At 37.6% G+C, this 21,136-nt stretch overlaps 3 protein-coding genes across 3 annotated transcripts in view; 2 read left to right on the top strand and 1 right to left on the bottom strand.

The window, feature by feature from the left end:
- LOC128526433 (protein unc-80 homolog) overlaps positions 1–3,639 on the top strand; it is a 50,325-nt gene extending 46,686 nt beyond the window's left edge. The window contains exon 63 of the mRNA XM_053498263.1: positions 707–3,639. Coding sequence (XP_053354238.1) covers positions 707–1,048 — 342 coding nt within the window. The 3' untranslated portion in view covers positions 1,049–3,639. The remainder of the gene's footprint in view (positions 1–706) is intronic.
- A 1,636-nt stretch (positions 3,640–5,275) lies between these two features.
- On the bottom strand, positions 5,276–7,806 carry si:ch73-193c12.2 (E3 ubiquitin-protein ligase BRE1A). Its single transcript, XM_053498262.1, has 4 exons — positions 7,682–7,806; positions 7,350–7,443; positions 7,170–7,257; positions 5,276–5,916 (listed from the first exon to the last, which is right to left on the bottom strand). Exons 1-4 carry the CDS (start codon positions 7,734–7,736, stop codon positions 5,335–5,337), a joined length of 819 nt encoding a protein of 272 aa, XP_053354237.1. The 5' UTR covers positions 7,737–7,806; the 3' UTR covers positions 5,276–5,334.
- Positions 7,807–10,172: 2,366 nt separating this feature from the next.
- Positions 10,173–15,034, top strand: LOC128527120 (proteasome inhibitor PI31 subunit-like). Its single transcript, XM_053499430.1, has 7 exons — positions 10,173–10,311; positions 11,885–12,037; positions 12,147–12,229; positions 12,697–12,771; positions 13,784–13,837; positions 14,030–14,188; positions 14,604–15,034. Exons 1-7 carry the CDS (start codon positions 10,183–10,185, stop codon positions 14,632–14,634), a joined length of 684 nt encoding a protein of 227 aa, XP_053355405.1. The 5' UTR covers positions 10,173–10,182; the 3' UTR covers positions 14,635–15,034.
- The last annotated feature ends 6,102 nt before the right edge of the window (positions 15,035–21,136 follow it).

Consider the following 21,136-nt stretch of genomic DNA (forward strand, 5'->3'; position numbering starts at 1 on the left):
GCGCAAGAGAGAGAAAAAACGTTGGCTCAGCTGTGATCACGTGACGCTCAGCATCAAAACAAGAAGCGCATGTGATACATGATACTCGGCACTCGTAAATCAAGACTTGCTCGTTTTTCAAGTCAAAATTTATTAAAAATCTTTGCTCGTCTTGCGGAACACTCGCAAACCGCATTACTCGCAATCCAAGGTTTCACTGTATTATCAATTAACTAAAATTATTATTGATGACACCAGAATTCTTTAGCTGAATAATATTTAAAATGTATTTAATTGCAATGTTAATTAGAAAGTATGCAGAACGTTGTTTGTCTCTGCACTGCCAGTCAGCAGAAATGTACTGAACAGCAAAAGAGTTGGAAAAATTTAGCCTGTGTGGAAAATCCTACTAGTGCTACAAGTGATATTGACAAGCAGTTAGTAAAGGATCATTTTGAAAATGTACTGTTGTGTTCAGTCCAGCTTACAGTGTTTTATTACGTGCCTTCACTGGCTAAAGAAATGTTTGCGTTTTAAGACGTTCTGCGGTTTGAAAATCCAGTCAGAAGATAACTGAACCCACTTTGTGTGATGAATTCAAAAACACTCTGTTAATAAAGCATAGGCCCCATATAACAAACTGTGCATTTATGTTTAAACCAAGTCATGATATTTTTAGGCCACAACTACTGTAGTATATCCTAAGCAATCCACTCTCCTGTTTTAGGCCTCACCTGCTGCTGAGAGCAAAGACAAGCAAGATAAGGCCAGTAGGAGAAGTAGCCTCTCCCCTACACCATCCTCCTCCACTCCAGCCTCCAGGTCATGCTCTCCCCTCCCTTCTTTCCCGATGATAAGCACTCCTGTCCGTCTGAGCCCGGCTCAGATCCGTGAGAGTCCCGAAGACGAGGAAACATCAGGACTTTTGGAGAACACCGACCCCTCGCTCCAGATGCCTGAGGATCACGGCACGGAAAACCCTCTCCTCAGCTCTCTCCTGACGTCTCATTCAGTGTCTCCTCTCCCTCTATCTCCTGTTGATCTCGACTTGGACGAGTCTCATGTCTGAATGGGAAAAAAGAACTTTAAACTTCAGGGAAGGTCAGTAGAGGAGAGGGTACCATTCGGCTGTCCAAATTTCACCATGCACCATGACTGATGGGGGAACAGGCAAGTGGTAGATCTATGTTAATGACCATAAGAGCTTAAATTTCCACGTTTATTGAAAAATTTACATTTAATAAAAGGATTCTTATCTTTTATGGAAAGATTTTAGTCTATTTGCTATGTAGATTACTGAAGTAAACCAAACAAAAAGTTATTGTAAATCTTATTTGCTCTGGGAAAATATAATCAGTGTATTTAGTTAAAATGTGTGAAGGTTTAAATACAAGTCAAAAATACAAGTAATGATTAGTTTATTGCTGTAAATAAATGGTGTACACAATACCACATCTGAATATGCTGGATATTTATGATGATCTAAATTACAGATGCAAGATCACTCAATAGTGCCCCTCCGGTCATGTAGGAACCCCTATCCTGTACATCTGACATAATACTGTAGTATTGTATTCTGTAGGTAAACCTGGTTACTCTGTACATACCTCAAACACAGTAGCTGTTATTGGACTGGGTTTAGATGAGGCGTCTAGTTCTGTGGGGGTTCCAGTAAGCAGGTGTAGCAAGAAATTCCTTTGTTTTATTCTAAAAGCTGAGTCTAGAGTGAGGCAACGTGTGCTATGACGCTAACATGCTTGGTAACAGGTTTACTTTAAGCTTTAAAAATCATTAACTCAACCTGTATTCTCACAGATTTTAGGGGACATGACAATTAATGAAGGATTTTATGATTACAACAGTTCACAATCAGATGATGAACTGTACAACACTGTGAAAAGTAATTTCTATTAACTATGAGCAGTTGCCAAAATCAAACCACTCCTCACAAATCCAGATATAGAAAATATAATGCATGCTTTAGGAAACAGTATTGTATGAGAAATTGTTATTCCTCTCACCCTTTCTCAAAGGGTAGTGACTGGGTATTTGAGCTTCGAGCTAATTAATCCAGAGGTTGAAAAATCTAACCTGCCAAATCTAGATTAATTACACTAGCTTTTAGTCTATACACAGTTCAGGCTTTGTTAAACCTGCTTGCTGGAATAAGCTTCCCTGGATCATAATTGTGGAATATAATATTATTTAATCTAAATATATTGATGTGCATATTATACTATGTAATTGATTTAGATTCTATTTAGCATTATAGAAACAAACATTACACTTTATATTCTTTTTATTTAACAATCAAATATATCTGCAATAATGCTGATCAGATGATATTTTCAATAATAAGTAGTTTTCCAGATGCCATACACAGGTTAAGCTTTATGTTATGTTTTTAAAATAGAACCACACTATATTTGTGAATGTTTATAAAACCTGTAATGTCAAACACAATTCCCAACTAAATGTCTATCTAAGCTTAAGGAAAAGAATTAGTAAGACTTCAAAATCATCAACTATGTGTCATAGGTTTTCTGTTAAACACAAGATTTATTTCACATTTTGTTTTCTGACATAAAATGGTCCATCCTACCAGCAGGTTATGTACAAAAACACAAAAGTTTAACAGTGATGTAGAGATACCGTATGTAATCAAACAGTTATATTATCAGACAATGCAACAAACTGCTGTAGCTTAAGCTTACAAGGTGCCTGTGAGGAAGGAGACTGTCACTGTTTGTCAATGTCTGTAAGTGCAAATACGCAGTGTGTTGTGTGTCCACTGTTTTTTTTTCCTGCCAGTGAACCTGCTGCTACCTGTTGAGCTTGTGCAATAATAAAATATCTAAAATATTTAAAGAGAACTAAGGCTTTCTTTTTTAGGAACGATTCTGAACGACAGAAAAATACTAACAATTTTAAATGTGTTGTGAAAAATGTTACATTTGAACATAAAGTACACACTAATTCATCAACAGCAACGCAGTCTCACAAAACTGGCCATTTATCATAAAACTGGAGTACTAGTTATTGAGTAGATTTGGATGTCGTCTCTGGTGCTTCATTTCGATGTAGACCAAAAAAATAATTAAAAAAAAAATCTATACATCTTATTTGTATAACCCAGATTTTTATAAGAGCAAATACATTAAAACAACTTTTGTTTAATAAAAAGCCATTTTAGCTTTGTGAAACATACCCTAATCATTCACTACCTATACTGCTGGAATTTGAGGCACAAAGTAGACTACACCCTAAATAAGGATGTCTATCACATGGCGTAAGCGCACAGAGACTCTTTTGGAACCTAAAATGCATACCTCTGAGTAGTAGGGGGGAATCAGAGAACATAAGGAAGCCACCAAATTCTACGGAACTCAAACCCTCAATCTAGGTGAAGCGAGGTCACATTGTGAATTATTTTAATGAATGGCTAATCTTTTTTTCCAGATCACCTAAAGAAAGATACATTCCAGAATCCAAGTTTAAAAAAAATATATATATGAAATTATGAACCATAATAATAATTAAAAAACACAAGTAAAACTCTATTGCTCCCCCTAATGTCTTTACAGCCTTAAATCTTTCAACTGTAGACTTGACTAATAAAAACTATTTCCATCAAGCTGGTTCTAACTTTGCTGAGTAACAGTTGACAGATTAGTGTTTCAGGAACATTTTTTAAATATCCAGCACAAATGTTCAATGGTCACTGAGCTGATTTCCTTTTTCTGAAGAAAAACATCAACAGTCTTCAGCATCAACAGTACTCTACAGTACAACATACCAGAGGCATTTTCATTGAAAAAAAAAAATGACCTAGTCACCATCACACCCATTTTCTTTTATCTAAACAACAAGAAAAGTTTCAAAAATTTCACTGACTGCCATCTCCCCTAGTCCTTTACCCAACATGCAACCCTCAATCATAAATGAGTGGAAAATTTCATAGTTTATTTAAAGTCATCTTTATATGTTCCATTAGTATGGAGCCAGATTGAAGAACCCCTTGCCCAGTTCTGATCTGTAATTCTGCTGGGGCAGGATGATTAAGATGTTGTACTACTGATTTGAAGGTTCAAACCCCAGCACTACCCTATGAGCAAGGCCCTTAACTCTTAACTGCAAAATTTAATTTGCTTTTATTTAAGGGAGTCTTCCAAATACTGTAAACAGAATTCATCAGTGTAGACTATTCATTTATCCAAACTCCATGACTGCTTTTCTTTACTCCATTGAGAGCTTGTCAGTGCTTCTTTTTTGGCCTTTATCACATTTAAATTCCATTGACATTTCTATTTTTAAGGCATATTGGATTTGGATTTTTTTTTCTTTCTGACAATTTGACCTCTTCTTTGGTCTAGCCACATTTGTCATTTAATATCTTCCCATGTTGTTTATACTTCCACCAAATTTTGGACAAAGCTCACTGGGAACAATTATCATCTTTTGTCACAACCTGTGTTGAATCCCCTTCCATTGTTTTGTTTGGGGCATGGCTCTTCTTAATTAGCAAAGGCAAAACAGCATGTCAAGGCATGTATGTGGTCTTTATTAAAAGCACATTATTTGCATACTTGGACTTGTGCTGTTATTGGTTTAAAAAATGCAAATTACAATGCAATTTTATCATTTGTTTTGACACACTGCATACCTATAATTCATCTGAAAGAAAATATAATTTACTTTGTCCTGACTTTGGTCTGTGTGTGTGTGCACGCGTGTGCACCATGCAATGGATAGGCACCCTGTACGAGATATACCCGAACTGGTATTCAATCTCACTTTGTATCATCCAGTACCCCGAGTGCCCTGGCGTAGGCTGCAGGCTTCTCTCGACCCTGTACAGGAAAACTGTATAGAGGATAAGTGAAAAATTTAATTTGTATGTAGTAAATTTCACAAAGCCAGAATGTTTAAGCTATTAAACAAAAACAATTAAATAAAATAATTGTGCCAATCCATTCAGATTGGATTTTGCAGGCCTGTCTTGCTCAAACAAATCTGTAAAGATTGCAAGCAGATCTGGCAATCTTGGACTTTGAGTTTGTGTTCTCCTTATGCTTCATTAAATTAATGAATTATGCTTCATATAAAAAAATTAAAAAAAAGTTTGTCCAGCATATAACACTGTACAGTGATCGCTCTAACTTTTTATCCAGGGATCTTATTAAATGTCTAAAGAGGAATCAAAATCCTTCAGATGGGTGGGCTGTTATCTTACTTACCAAATTATTTTTTGTGTACCAAAAGACTCCAGCTAAGAGATGCAAACAACAACGAAAGATACAAAAGCGGGTAGGATTTATTAGTAGAAAGCAGACATTTCTGAGACACCAACATGGCTCAATGTGTGTTGTATTGTTTAGACATGAACGTCTCAAGGAGCTTGAACAGCCGGTCCTCTCTCCCAGCGGCTTCTCTATCCCTCCGCTCCTCTCGTTCTCTGTACTCCTTCTCTCTCCGCTCTTCTCTGGCTTGCAGCTCCCTCTCCCAACGCTCTTGTCTGGAGAGCAGATCTTGCTCCCTCCGCTTCTCTCTCTCCAGAGCCTGCCTCTCTCTCTCCTCCTCTCGCTCAGCTGCCCGCCGCTCTCTTTCTTCTTCTCTGTCAGCTGCCCTCCTCTCCCTCTCCTCCTCCCTCTCCGCGGCACGCCTCTCACGCTCCTCTTGCCTCCTCTCAAGCTCCTGCAGGGCAGCTAGCCAGTACTGCTCCTTCCGCTTTTTGGCAGGGGGACCGTCCTGGCCAGATGAGGATACAGGGACAGGGAAGGGGCTGGATGTGCTGGACAAGTTAGATAGGTTGGACAGATTGGACAGAAGTGAGTGAGCCACTGTGAGCTCGCCACTCAGAGCCTGATCCATTACGGCGTACCACTTCCACGGAGCCACCAGCGGATCACCACCCATCATACTGAGGCTCTTGATATCCTACAAAACAACAATCGTGTAAATAACTGGCCATACTCCAAGGTGAAGCTAAGCATTGTAACTTATTGTAAATAAAATGAATGAACAAAGATGAAAATCAACAATTAATATCAAAGCTATGTTTATTAGTCAATGTAAAAGCATTTCCATACACACACACACAATGTAATCAGAACTCACAGGTCTGGAACTAAACAGCTGTGTGGCCATAAGAAAACCACTTGTTAGTGAGACTAATCAGGAAAAAGGGCTTCAATTTGCTAGGGAGGATAAAGATTGGATTTATGAAACAATGTCATTTATTCTGATGAGTTCAGATTGATCCTATTCCAGAGCAACAGGTGCATCAAGGTAAGAATGGAGGCACAAAGGATTTTGAGACCTTAAGATATCGCAATTTTTTGTGGCAATTTATGTATCGTGACACTGACTTTTAAATTGATTTTTTTAAATATATTTATCATTTATATACAGTCTTTTTGCACTTGAAGTGGTAAAATGTCACCATACTCCCATAAACCCTGCTGGTGGTGCTCTCTAATCCATTCACACAGCACAGTACCCTGTATGCTTAAAGCAAATTATTTGCTATGTTTATTTAGAATTGTCACATTCACTTACAATTCAGCCTGGGCGGAGTGTCGATCCATCGCAGGCCACACACACAGTCACACACTACAGACTATTTGGGAGCACTAATTAGCCTAATCTGCATGTCTTTGGAGTGTAGGAGGTAACCGAAGCACCCGGGGAAAACATGCAAACTCCACGTACACATACCCGAGATGTAAACTGAACCCAGACCCTGGAGATTTGAGGCAACAGTGCTAATTACTACACCACCTGCTGTCAGAATAATAAAAAAAAATGATAGCAAATTGGGATATTTCTAAAATCGTGAAACAGAATCGGCACCTAATATCGTGATGATAAAGTATCGGGACAACCCTGGTGATTTCCCATGCCTAAAAATCAGCACCCTCCAGTGGGATTATTCATCTTAGGCCAAAGTATTTCATGATTTGCCTTTGCTGTGCCTCAGTAGGGGGATTTTTTTTTTTTAAAGTCACCAAGGGCTTAACTCCACACTGGAGGGGCACTTCATGTTTATGTGAGTGTAGTCCAGGAGGTGTTGCATTGTCATGCATGAATGTGCCCAAGAGCATCAGTGAACTTCCCCCTCATGTGAGTGCCAGAAAGCACAGGAGGCAGTTACACAGTTATATTTAATAGAAAACCTCTGACTCGAGTACCTTATATTTCTGCCTTAAGTTCTCCCATTTCTTCTTCACCCATGCTGGTGTCACTTTTCCCTCCAAGCGTTTCTCCTTCACGAACAGCCTGCAGAATGAGAACGTGTTGATTAGCACAGGGGAGGAACAGAACGCGGTGAGCGCGCGCGCGCGCACGTGAAGCGGCGGTGTGTCACTCACTCGAAAGCTCGCAGGGCGGTGTTCTTCTTCCCCGTGAACAGGCTGTTGTTACTGACGCGCCACAAAATCAGATCTGCTGTGTTCGCATCAGTCCCTAAAAACACACCGTACACTTTTCAACAACATTCAAACTGAACTCTTTAATCACGCGCGTTAGTAAAGCAGCTGGGAAGCCCAGTCTGCTAATATGGCGCAGTAGTGTTTTTCTGCTTTTCCTGGTTGTATTACCTCAGCAAGTAATTACATTTAATTTCGATAGCAGCAAACGATAAAGCCATATACATTTAGACAACATTTAGGACAGACCCATAATTGGAATTCAAACAACTTACATTTAAAAGCTGTAACAGATCCAACCTCTAACGTTAGGCCTACTCCACTCTCCATTTTATTGTTTTGTTGCTGATTTCTTCGCTTTCCTCTTCTTTCGGCAGAATTCCGAGCGCGCTGTCGCCCCCTGCCGGAAAGACGCCAAAAAGTTACGTGATGACTAAACACCTCCTGTACAAGCGTTAGTACCCGCGTTTGACGGGAAGAGTTTGTAGTTAAAAGTTTAAAGCTAAAAAATATGCCGATCAGATTTAATTAAATCAGTGATGTAATTATTTCATTTGAAGCCCAGGTACATGTCTGCCTGCAACAAAGATGAACCCCTTAATTTTTTTTTAACTGAATTTCACAAGATTGTGTTTGGTGTGACAACATTATATGTAATTGGTTTACACTGAATTAATGGCTAAATACAGGGAGATTGTACAAAATTTACCTAGTTCACGGCAAGATTTTAAATTACCTGTCATTTCATCTTATTACAATCTCAATGGGAAAGAGAGGATACGACAGGGTTGTTTACGCCAGGGTTGCCAACTCCGTGAAACTGAAATAAGGGACATTCACGCCTTCGTTCTCGAGAAAGTCTAGTGTGTATGGCGTCCTGGGCGGGCTCAATTTCGGTGAAGTAAGAAAAAAATAGCTTGCCTTTACTTTGCTAATGTTTTGAAACACTGGACATGAAATTTTACACAGGGTTCTGTAAGCTAGTGACACAGCAAGGCAGGTTAAACATAAGCTACACTCCCCTATTTCTCACCAACTACATAATACTATAAAGAAATAACAGTTACACACCTCTATTTTCTATATTATTCTGTGGCATTTAATAGTATTTGCTGTATAAAGTTAGATGTGCGCTGACTTCCTGTTTCAATATCAAATTATCATACTCAAGAGGGGGAATGTACTGTATAGTGTGGAGAAAGGAAAATGTATTGCCTTTAAGACAGGACAAAGTAGATGTGATGAGGAGGGGAGAAATAAAAAAAAAAGAAGTATTAATTAGCAGACTCTGTTGGACCTGTGAGGGGCTCTGTGAGGTATACCATGAAAATGAGACCTGTAATCAGCATGTAATGCTTTCATGCAGGAAATACATGCAGAGAGACTAAATATCTTTTTTCAGAAGTCTTTTGATGTGTGTTTGTTTTATAATAAATAATACTATATATATATATATATATATATATATATATATATATATATATATGTCCTCTTATGGCTCGAATGGTCATGACATTTCCCCCTAACTTCATTGTCTATGTATCCTTGTACTATCCTTGTATGAGGACTGTTAGGTATAATTCTTTCACATCTTCTTCAACTTTTTCAGCTTCAACTTCTGGTTGAAGACATTGATTAAATTTATATTAATGATCATGTTGCATCCATAACCACTTAAGTGTGTAAAAAATGTGTAAATTTTATGTGTAAAAGCCGCATCTGATTGAAGGCATTGAAGGCATAACGCTTCCATCACAGATTCTAACCATCTTCCATAGAGGGACTATCGAGAGCGTCCTGACACTGTCTGGTTTGGGAATTGTGTTTCTTCAAGATCCTACAGCGGATAGTGAGGACAGCCGAGGAGATCATCGGGGTCTCTCTTCCCTCTATCACAGACATTTACACCACACACTGCATCTGCAAAACCATCAGCATAGTGGCTGATCGGACACACCCGTCACACTCACCCTTTACCTTCCTGCCATCTAAAAAAAAGCATTCGGCCCTCACATCCAGATAGTGTAACCTCAATAAATAGGGACTGGACTGATAAACATACACATAAATACACTGATCTATAACCATCTAGCAGTTTCACACACCAACCTGCAATTGCTTTTTATTGCACAGTAGGTGTTTCTTTTGCCATGTGGAAGGCCCGGTACAATTCCTGGCAAGAGCCAGCCCAAACCCCCCAGCCACTGGATGCACTGCTGGTCCCAAGCACTGATAAAATGGGAGGGTTGCATCAGGGAGGGCATCCGGCGTAAAACCTGTGCCAAGTTGTTGTGCAGAATGGATAATCCGCTGTGGCGACCCCTTGCCAGGAGCAGGCCAAAAACCAACAACATTTATTACTTGTTATTTGCACAAGAACTCTTTTCTATATTTGCTGCTACCTAAAAAAAATGTTTACTGTTTCTCATCTACCCTCTCATGGCCAACTACTTGCGCCTCAACCTCATTACCACAGAGTATTGCATTGTGTCGTGTGGTTGCACTTGTTTGCACATTTGCACGTGCACACTGTTGTTTACTGAACTGTATCTGGTTGAAATGACAATAAAAGCCGATTTGTTTTGACTTGACTTGATGTTTGGTGTCACTAAAAAACGTACAGAAGCATTAACCGGTGATTTCCTCCGCTGAAACGCTTAGTCCATAAACAGAAGGTATTGATCAGGAGAAGAAGAGTGGCGTCACAGTGACGGTGATTAAACTCACTGGATGCCAACCGCCGTAAAAGAAGAAGAAGAAGAAGCGCAGGTTTGACATGGCAGGACTCGAGGCTCTGTATTCCCAGGTGTCGAGCTCTATAACATCTCCACAGGATGCGGTGGTGTGTTTTATCCACTGGGAAATTGTGAAGAGCGGATATAAATGTGTAGGAACCGGAGAGGAGGTGAGAAAGTAAATGATGTAAATACCGCTACAGTGTCGCAATAATGTAAACACTGCTTACAGTTAGAGCTGATTGCCATGTTCCATTTTTTGTTAATTTAATTTTCCTTTTCGCCTTATATCGCTGTAATAATTCGGGTTGCCAAACCCATGAAAAAGAAATAAGGGACTCTGGGACTCTTTGTGACACATGATTATTCTCGAGAAAATTCACTCAAGAACGATTATCGTAAATTCGTTTTTTTCCCAGATTTTATAGTATGCCCATATAAGATGTATAAAGCTTGTATTATTATTATTATTATTATTTATAATAATAAATCATTTTAGTGAACTGCAAAAAAAGTTGCTAATGTTATGGCAGAAAAAAACTGGATATGAAACTATACCCAGTGTATAATTACACAGTAAGAACCACTTTAGGATAAGTTACACTCACTCACTCACCGTCTCTACCGCTTTATCCTGTATACAGGGTCGCAAAGGCCTGGAGCCGATCCCTAGAGACCTTAGGACACAAGGCAGGGTACACCCTGCACAGGGTGCCAATCCATCACAGGGCACACACACATACACACACTTACACACCATGGGAAATTCAGGAACGTCGTATAGCCTAATCTGCATGTCTTTGGACTGTGAAAGGAAGCAAGGGTAGAACACGCAATCTCCATGCACCCAGACCTGAAGCAGGATTCGAACCCGTACCCCGGAGATGTAAGGCGACAGTGCTAACCAATAAGTTACAGTCAACTATATTTCACCAAGTACTCAATACTATAAAGAGATGCTGATTATCTTTATCTGTTTTCTACTTTATTTCTTTTGTTTCTTTTTTTTCTTTCAATTGTATTGTATTTTTAATGCAATACAATTGAAAGATTTATACTAAAACACCCAACTTTGTGATTCTAATGTTATTGATTTTTTTTTTTTTTTTTGCCAAACATCAGGATCTTACACACTCCTAATTAACAGTCTAGACTAAATTGTTTCTCCTCAGGGCTGTGTTGTCTAGTTATATATTATTCTTAAGGATTTCATACAGAACAGAATAATAAAATATGTCTGTGAAACCGTACAGTACAGTATATATTCACAGTATTATGAATGATCTGTGGTTCAATGGCATTTTGTAGTGTGAGTAAATACTAGTAGTAGTAAGATTTGCATTGTTGTATGAAGTTAGATGTGTGGTATTTTCCTGCTTCCCCTGCAGGTGATGTCCACTAGTACAGATAACCGCCCTGTCCCTCCTTATCTCGCTATATAAAAATGTGAACGGCAAATGAGCGATAGAAAACCAATCACGCAAACATTGTCTTTCTGGACTATTCCTTTTTTTCCCATTGAGAAGTGTGATCTCTGTTATCTGTTTTGGTCGAGAGCATGACAGAGAGGCTGAGGGGTTTTTATTCTATCTAATGACTGTTTGAGTTTCATACACATCACTGTGTCTTAGTAGTTTTAACCTGTAATATCTCTCTTCCATAGTTTTCCCTTTAGGTTTATCTAGTTTATTCATGATTGTGGTTTACAAAATCAGACTTCACAGGTCATTCTTAATCCCATAGTCTCAAAATGAAGAGAAGAAATCAGAGTTGCTGCCTCCATCCTGGAACTCAAACAAGGAACTGTATACACTGAGATACAGATCAAATGATGAAAAGTCCACCCTGCTTCTCAAAGCCATGACAGTTGATTCCATCTTGATTTTCAACTTAATGGTAAATGTGACGAAATGTTTAACAGCTATGTGATTCTTGGTATTAGTATTGATTCTTGGTACAAGCAGGTTTGTTATCTTGATGTTATTTTCTGTATTTCTTCCGACAGGATTCAGCTACAGAAAAGGTTACAGACCTGACTGTAAATGTCAGTGATTATATAAATGAATCAAACTTACAGTCCTTTGAAAGGTTGGTATCATTAAATGTATTAATCCTCATGTTCTGTTCACCACCTGTTAAAGGGTTTCTAACTTGACAGACATCTTCTCCTTATTTTTAATGCAATACAATTGAAAGATTTATCCTAAAACACCCAACTTTTCTTACGTATATCCTCTAATGAAAGCTGTATACGGCCAGATATTAGACTGTGTCTGGGCGTATACAGTGAGTAATAACATTAGACGGTTTTTAATGTTCATTTCAGAGATTAAGTAAAGTACACCAAGTTTCATGCATGAACATTTGTTCAGTGAACTTTTAGTTTGCTTTTGTTGTACAGGCAAAATTGGTAGTTATTACTAACAATAACAATAAATTATCTTTGGCTTGTAAAGTGATGCAGATGCCATCAGCAAATTACAAGCGTGATAAGAAAAGATTAAGCATCTTATTTTATGTTATGAGTGTTCTCTAAACCCTTGCCATTTCCTTAGTGTGTTCAAGAACACAGAAGATTTGACTGAAAGGCTGAACTCATCCCTGCTACCTGTTCCATACCCCCCAAACTGGTGAGTGATATGTGTGTATCTGCATATAATATTATCTTTAGAACAGCTGAATGAATAAACAGGTGTGATAATTTGAGTAAAATTTCAACCCTCAAATTTTTCAACCCTATTTTTATTCATCCCTTTTCTTTCCTCCCATTATTTATTTGCTCCCTTTAATTTTTCTACCACACCATTAACTGTAACACAGTTTAGTGTTTAACCCTTCCACAAAGGCCTAGTCCATAGGATTATGATTATCTACATAGAACAAGGAATTCTCTGTGGCTCTTCTGTACCAAACAGTTGATTGTCTCTTTCCTAAGTTGAGTGTCCTGTATCACATCACATTGTTTCCTTCATTTTGATAGCAGTGGGATAGCACAACATTACCCTGGATTTGCTGACCAGAAATTTCTCCTAGGCAGCACGGTAGCACTGCGGCCTGTACCTTTAGGGTTGAAGGTTCGATTCCCGCATGTTCTCCACACGATTGGTGGGCTTGGCTTCAGTTTCCTCCTACAGTCCAAAAACATGCAGATTAGGCTAACTGGCATTCCCAAATTGTCCTTAGTGTGTGAATGAGTGTGTGGGTGTGTGTATGTGTATACCCTAAGTCTCCTGGAATAGGCTCCAGTACCCTGCGACCCTGTATACAGGATAAGCGGTGTAGACGATGAGACGATGAGGTTTGTTTTACTTGGTTGAACCTTAAACCTTGCCTTGTTCCTGCAGAATCTATTAACTAATATTACTCTTTCAAACGCCTAAAACCTTAGCCAATTTGTCCCAAGAATTCATGGATAAGTGTAAAGAATGGACTTACCGGCAATCAATAACTCAAATTCATGATTTGTATTGGCAAGTTGTTGTTTTTTTGCATTGCATTGCTCTCATGTGATAAGCTGATGAAATAACAGTATTAATGTACAAATATACATGTGTTTCTTTTAAAGAAAACTGTATGTCTATGATCCTCTTTATTTTAAACATCCAATAAAAAAAAAACTCCATATCTTTTGCTTTTTTTTAGGTTGGACCCACACAATCCATTTGGTGTAGGGAGGGCTGACCTTGATCCCCTTAGGTGGGAATTTAGTCTTTTTTATTTAATTATATTTATATATTTCCACTGCCTTTTTCTCTAGTCTTTAAATGCTTTCTTCTCTCCTGTGAACAGGTCAGAGCAAGCTGAATATTCTTTCTATTGTATTTATCATTAAATACAAAAGCATACAGTTAAGTAAAAAAAATAACTGTATTTAAACTCTCTTTACAGTGGAACATCAGAGGGCATGATTATGGATCCTTCACGAGCAGACGTCCCTGGTCCTGGATTTTACCCTGTTAGTGACCTACCTCGAGACCTCCCTCCGGGTGCTGTGCCCCCTGGTGGCATTTTTTACCCTTATCGACCAGTCGACACACACCAACCTGGGTAAAACTAGCTAATTATTACTTAATTTAAATGTTAAATTAAGCCAATAAGCCAAATAGCATACACTGGATGTATGTGGGTCATTAAAGACTTTATCTACAACTGCATTTTACAAATGTATAGGTATATATATACACACACACATGTGTGGGTGTGCATTTGTACATACACAAACATATATGGGGGACTGGAAAAACCTTTCTCAATAGTCAAATTTTGAACAATGTTCAGTGGAAGATTTTTGTTTCATCTTGAGCCTTTTTCCAGGCCACCATATAAATACTTTTCTTTAGCTATAAATTGTTTAAATCCATTTTAATTATGAACATTTTTTATTTATTTAGCTTTTTTGTAGTCATTTTTTATTTCTTAATTTAATCCTATTTTTAATCTTATTTCTATTACATTTTTTCAGGCCAGACCCTGATCCAGACCATGATGACTAGTTCTACTTCTTCTGGAAGAATTTGACATGTAGTCTCTCAATAATCAGTATTTAGCTGCCTTCAAAAAAAAAAGTTGATCCTCTACAATTTCTGCCCTGTTAAACAACTGGGCAATTCCAAAGTTTAGCTGGGACTCTTATATAAAGCTTCTGCAGTCCAACTGAGCTAAACCAACTTTGTGAAATTCAGTTAAGGTGTATTTAGTACAAATTTAACTCTTGATAACAGGATATTTTTATATTTTTTATTCATTTTTGATACATTCAGTGTTAATTTAGTAAAAAAATAAAACAAAATAAAATAACGAAGTATATTAATTGACACCCTATTTTTTATGATGAAGATGGGACTAAAACTAAGTACAGTGGTCCCTCGGCCAGGAAACCCTCGCAAACTTTTACCTTAAGCACTGAAATTTTGCAATAAATTGAAATCAGCATATGAAGCTTTTTTTGCCACGCAAAAATGTTAAGTAAACCGAACGTCGACTAGTTCAATTTAATTCAATGAAATTTTATTTATGTAGCACTTTTAACAATGGTCATTGTTGTAAAGTGCCTTTACAGAATCAAAAGAAAATTACAGAAATTTGTATGAAATATGAGAAAATGTGTATAAAACAAATTAATTAGATTGTCCCTGATGAGCAAGCTCAGCGTGATGGAGACAAGGAAAAACTCCCTAAGACGGCAATAGAGAAAGCAGATTCAACATTCCATCCTTATTTGGGCGTTACGGATAGCAAGGGTGGCTAAGTTGTGCATACGTTTGGTAGCTGTATAAAACATGTTTGCGTCAGTGACAGTGGTAATATTTTTAGGTGGCTGGAATGGATTATCTGCATTTACAATATTTCCTACAGAAATATGTTTTTCGGAATACAAACTTTTTGCCTTAAGAAGGAACCCCCAGACCGAGTGTCGACAGAGGGTAGAAGGCAAAGACCATCAGGAGAGGCTGCGTGCCATCCAGAGAAGTTGGGCAGAGGAGTTGTCATATTAATAGTCATATGCTATGGTGCAAGGAGCTGTTGGAGGAAGGTGCTGCACTTGATATCGCCCAGCTGTCGACCAGACAAAGCTCCTGCACCCAGTCTCAGCACAAGTTAAGTGACATTTTTTTCGGAGCTTAGCCTGTTAGCACAGTTATTTCTATTAGGCCTATTAGCTCTGTTAGCCTTGAAGGCAGTGAGAGCTCTGCTAGCCCCAAAGTTCTGTTAGTTCTGTTAGCTCTGTTAAAGGCCCAGTCTGCTCTGAAGGCCCATTGACAAACTTTCTAGTTCTGAAGACGCTGCCCTGTGTCTTAACAGACTATAAAACCACAAGGTGCCTTCCAAGAGCCTCGCACCACCTGAGCCATGCCCTGCACCGCCAGAGCCATGCACCAGCGGGAGTCAGCCTGAGTCGTCCTTGGCCCTTTCTCAGCCAGATACCGTACTCTCTCCGTCTGGTATGACAGAATTCTCTGGTACCACGGATATGTTGCTGTTTTTGATTGCAGGATTGAAGAGAGGTGCATTGGTTCCTCCACCTGGCTGTAAAGCCATCATGCTTGATCTGCCTCCCAGGTTTAGAGATTTCAAGTCTAGATGTGCAAAAAGCTTTACCTGATTAAGTTTACAAGTCATTTTTGAGAGGGGAGGTGATCCTTCTCCAAATCAGTGATTCTATTTTTTTCTGACACGTTGTAATATCTTTCACTTGAATGTTAAAATGGTAAATACAGCTGGATAAAACAAAAACTGTGTCTGTCTTCATTTCAGGCTGCAAAGCAAGTGGAGATGATTCCTTTTTTTTGTTCTCAATGTATGTGGGACAACCTTGATAAAATGTGAGACCTCATAATAAATGCCAAACACCACAAAAACAGAAAAACAGTGATTTGTATTTATATTTTAAATGAATGTTTAAAAAGGGAAATGTTTTGTTGCTTTGGCAAAATAACGCAGTGCATTAAAAACATTATTAATCAGGATTTGATGATGTTTGATTTGATGATGTTTCAAAAGAGTTAAGGCTCATTCACTGTAGAAGACAATGGTGATAACAACAGGATGCAGGAGACCTGGAATAAGTCATTCTTTAGCACTACTTATTATTATCAAGGACAACATAATATTAAGGTAACACAATAAGAACTTGCAAATAATTTCATATTTTAATTATGTTTTAACAATCTATTTTAAATCAGTTGATCACTATCTATATAAAAGAAGATTTGGTTGGTCACAAAAGATTGGTATTTCCCTGAAGTTGCACCATAAATGAAATCAAAATGTTTAGTAAAACAGAAGTTATAAGCGGTTATGTGCCGTAACTGACGACCGATTATAAACTGCAAGTTTTGACAGCATACTATATATGCGTCAAACTGTGGGTGTCCCTTAAATTGACCCCTGGACCCATTGGGCAGAACCATGGGTAAACTTCTAGTATACCTGTGGCTCCACCTAATGATGATCTGGGTAAACCTCTAGTGCAGAATTTGGTGGAATTGCATTTACTGGATGCTTACCACCATAAAACCAGAATAAGAAACCTCTGGTATGTTATGGGATAATTAAAAACTTGAGTGAAGGTAGCATAGCCAAACACCTGAAGCTGTACAATAAAGTGTGAGAAGAGGAAAAAATACCAGATTCCTGGAAAGAGTGTAATGATACGAGTAAGAAAACCAGAGAAGGATGCCAGCATACCCAAATGCTATAGACCAATAGCTCTGACACCTCATACATGCAAACTAATGGACTGCAGGTTAAAGAGGTATGCTCGCACCATACCAAAGTAGATTTAGGAAAGGAATGTGAATGTGCCACATAAACTGTAAGAAACAATTGAACAGGTGGAGAAATGGGGTGCAAATTAATTAATTTTGTGGGAAAAAAGAACAAAAGTTTGTTTTGGGAAAAACTGAATAAGGTTGAGAACTTTCACTTTCTTGGGTACTTTTTGATAAAAAAAATAACTCGGAGAAAGCATGTTAAAATGTGGGCAAGAATTGTAAGAAGATGATAATGCACGGATGTTGGTTAAGACCCAGCAGGGGAGATGATTACCCACAATTCCGCAGCGCAAGAGAGAATAAAAAACATTGGCTTAGTTGTGGTCACGTGACGCTCGGTGTCAAAACAAGAAGCGCATGCATGATACATGATACTTGGTACTTGTAAACCAAGACTTGCTTGTTTTTTAAGTCAAAATTTATAAAAAATCTTTGCTTGTCTTGTGAAACACTTGCAAACCGCGTTTCTCGGAATCCGAGGTTTCACTGTAACTATAAAGAATGAGCAGAGATTTTTACAGATGGACTAAAGGACCAACAGACAGGAGCAATAGGAGCTGTGGTCATGGCATCAGAAAGTCAAATGAAAATTAATAAGGGAATATTAAATTACTTGAACATGTACATGGTAGAGCTGTATGCCATAATGCTGGCATTACAGTGTATGGAAGAGATGCGGCAGAAATATACTGATTTGTATGTATTCAGTATCAGGCCAGGAAAGCATCAGGATGGGGACAGCCAGGAATCATCAAGATTATCACATTTATGTGAATTCCGAATTACATGGGTATCCAGAGAAATTAAAGGGCATTTTCACCAAACTGGTGAAGGAAGCAGTTAAAAGAGAAGTAATAGATGCTAACATTAAACTATTCATGTCAGAGAGAAAAAGCATAGTATGATAAAGGACCAAGCACCAATGGCAACAGCAGTAAGACAATGTAGTAAAAGGGAGACACCTGTATGCAATCCAAAGCAGAGTAGACAAGTTGAGGAGTAGGGGAACAAAAATATAAAGAGCAGGTACTAATCTGCTAATGTGCTACCCCCTCTTATTCCTTTCAGTCTATATCCTCTTTTCTAGTCCCGTCACCCATTACATACTTTTCGTTCTTGTCCTTTCATCAATTTTTCTAAATTACTTTTTACAGTGTCCTCAACCTCAAAAAAATCATCTCTTCTCTTCCTCGTTTGCATTTCCTGTAATGATTATGTAACTGATATGTTCTACATCGTAAAAAATGTCCGTAAATTTACCAGTAAAAATACAGTATAAATGGATAAAACCGTATTTCACAAAACTTGCGATAACCATAGTATTTACAGTGAAAAAACTGTAGCTAGGTTTACAGTGTAAGAACTTAAATTTAACAGTTGAAAAAACATATGAAAATATGGTTTATTGCATTAAAAATTTATGATCACTGTAAAAAAAAAAAGTCCTAATTTTACAGAAAATAACTTTAAAATCTTCTTTATAAAATTAGATTTATTTTTAAATCTTTGTAAAATTACAGGCATTATATGTAAATTAAGTCGACTGTTATTTTAAGTATTTTTTCAATACTGACATTTTTTTTTACACTTTTTAACAGTAAAAATACCATACTATTTTTACTGTTTTTTTTTTCTTAAATTATGTACAACTTCATTTTAAATTACAATAATAAATCGTAATTTAATAGAAGAAACTCATTAGACACAAGGATAATGTATTTGCTGAGTAGCTGTTTTAAATCAGTGCAGGTTGTGGGATTTTTTTGTTAAGTTCTTGCCTGCTTCTGTGTGATATTTACGTTAACTTTTTTCCAACTGTGATTACTGCCAGTGATAATGAAACTTGATTACATTTTTAGATCAAACATTAGAATGTGGGAGAAGTGGCATCCAGTAGAGAGACAAGTCCATCACTAGTCAGTATGGAGTGCACGCTTTTGTGAACGCTGGTTGTAGAATTCAAACTTGATACTGGACCGATTATGATTATGTTCTCTCATAATAATAAAAAAAACACGGCCCCAGTTGAAAAGTTCTTGAGTTTCTCTTTAACATCTAGTATTAAATATGATTTAGAGTACTTTGTTAATCTGTTTCTCGGGCAACAGAGAAAAAGATTGACTTTTTTTCAATCTAAGATCTTAATGTGTTCTTTTCCTCTCTCTTCCAATCCACCCTAATGCACCAAGGATCCAGTTGGTTACTGCCTGTTTGGAAGAGGATCATTCTTTCTTGGATACACTGGACTGTCCATTTTGCCATGTTTTATATTTTACTTGCAATAAGGCATTAGGATTTTGAACTAAAAGGTAAAGTTATTTGTATGCATACATTATAAAAACTACAGGGTTTTTAAAAAAAAAAAAATGGACCACATTGTACTTTATTTGTAATGAAGTTTCCAGTCCAATTTTAATTAGTCAAGGATATTTCACAGGACCATTTAAGTTTGAGAGAAAAAAAATGTTCCCTTGTTATAGTACAATAGTCTAAATATTTCATTTTGTTTTAGGATTTTACTGTAATGCTATAAAACTGAACTTTTTATTGTATTTTGCATCATACTTTCCTTCCCTTTCATCCTAAATAAAATGACCCCTTTTCCCGTAACACCTTGCCTCGTGTCTGTGTTTGTTGTTGCCACCCGTGTGCCAAACCGGTTACAAAATACATGAACATATTTGACACCCCTTTGCAGTGTGGTTAAAAACCACAATGCATATATATTTCTGTGTAACATTCTAATAAAAGCTATTCTATAAAATTGTGTGCCTAAATTGTTAGTCTAAAACACTTGGAGTTTCAGAATTGAAATATTGTTTTGCTCTCCTTATTAAAATGCATGAGCCATGCTGATGTCCAAGTCATGAATACATTTTGATAACTTGATTTAGGTTTGTATCAATCAATTAGTATAAAAGTACTCTTAAATTTTCCTAACAGTAAAATCAGAATGCTTAGGAATGTCACATTCTGTTGGTGTTGGACTGTGAGCTTGCTGGTGAGGCATAGGCACACAGGGGATGAGGTGAAAGTCTTTTTAATAACAAAACATGAACAAAGGAAGTTGGCTTTATTTTGGAGCGTGCTATAAACAGAACTTATAATACACTCAAACATACAGGGGACTGAACATAAATTGAAACTAAACATACTCAAATACCATGCAAACAAAAACTAAAACTAAACAGACAGGGAGACTAAAACACAAGGGACTTGACCTACATGGGACTAAACACACGAGACAGCCTTGGCTAGGCCTACTAGCCGTTATACACACTAGCTGCTAAACTAGACGTTAGCTGAACAGACTAGTTGCTAAACAAACTAGTAGCCAGAGACCCAAGGGATAAACAGACTAGGTTATAAACAGACAAGGAGACTAAACAGACTAAGATCTTAACCAGTTAGTAGTGCAATGGTTAGTATTTATACAAACAAAGAACTTAACATGCAAAGAAGGTTACTTACTGTACACATAAGGGTAAACACACAAAAGGCTAATCCTCCTTGAGGCTAATCCTGCTAGGAGACAGTAAGACATTAAAAATACATATTTAATCAAAACAACTGTAAACTTAACTCAAACTGTTCCATAAACCAAATGCCCACTTAACATAATCCATAATATTAATGCTCGACCCAGTTTCCCAGAACAACAGCTATTTATAACGAAACTAATGAGCTACCTCAATTCAGGTGAGCACCCGCGTCTCCTGAC

The sequence above is a fragment of the Clarias gariepinus genome, chromosome 6 (assembly GCF_024256425.1).
Source record: "Clarias gariepinus isolate MV-2021 ecotype Netherlands chromosome 6, CGAR_prim_01v2, whole genome shotgun sequence".
NCBI classification, from domain to species: domain Eukaryota; kingdom Metazoa; phylum Chordata; class Actinopteri; order Siluriformes; family Clariidae; genus Clarias; species Clarias gariepinus.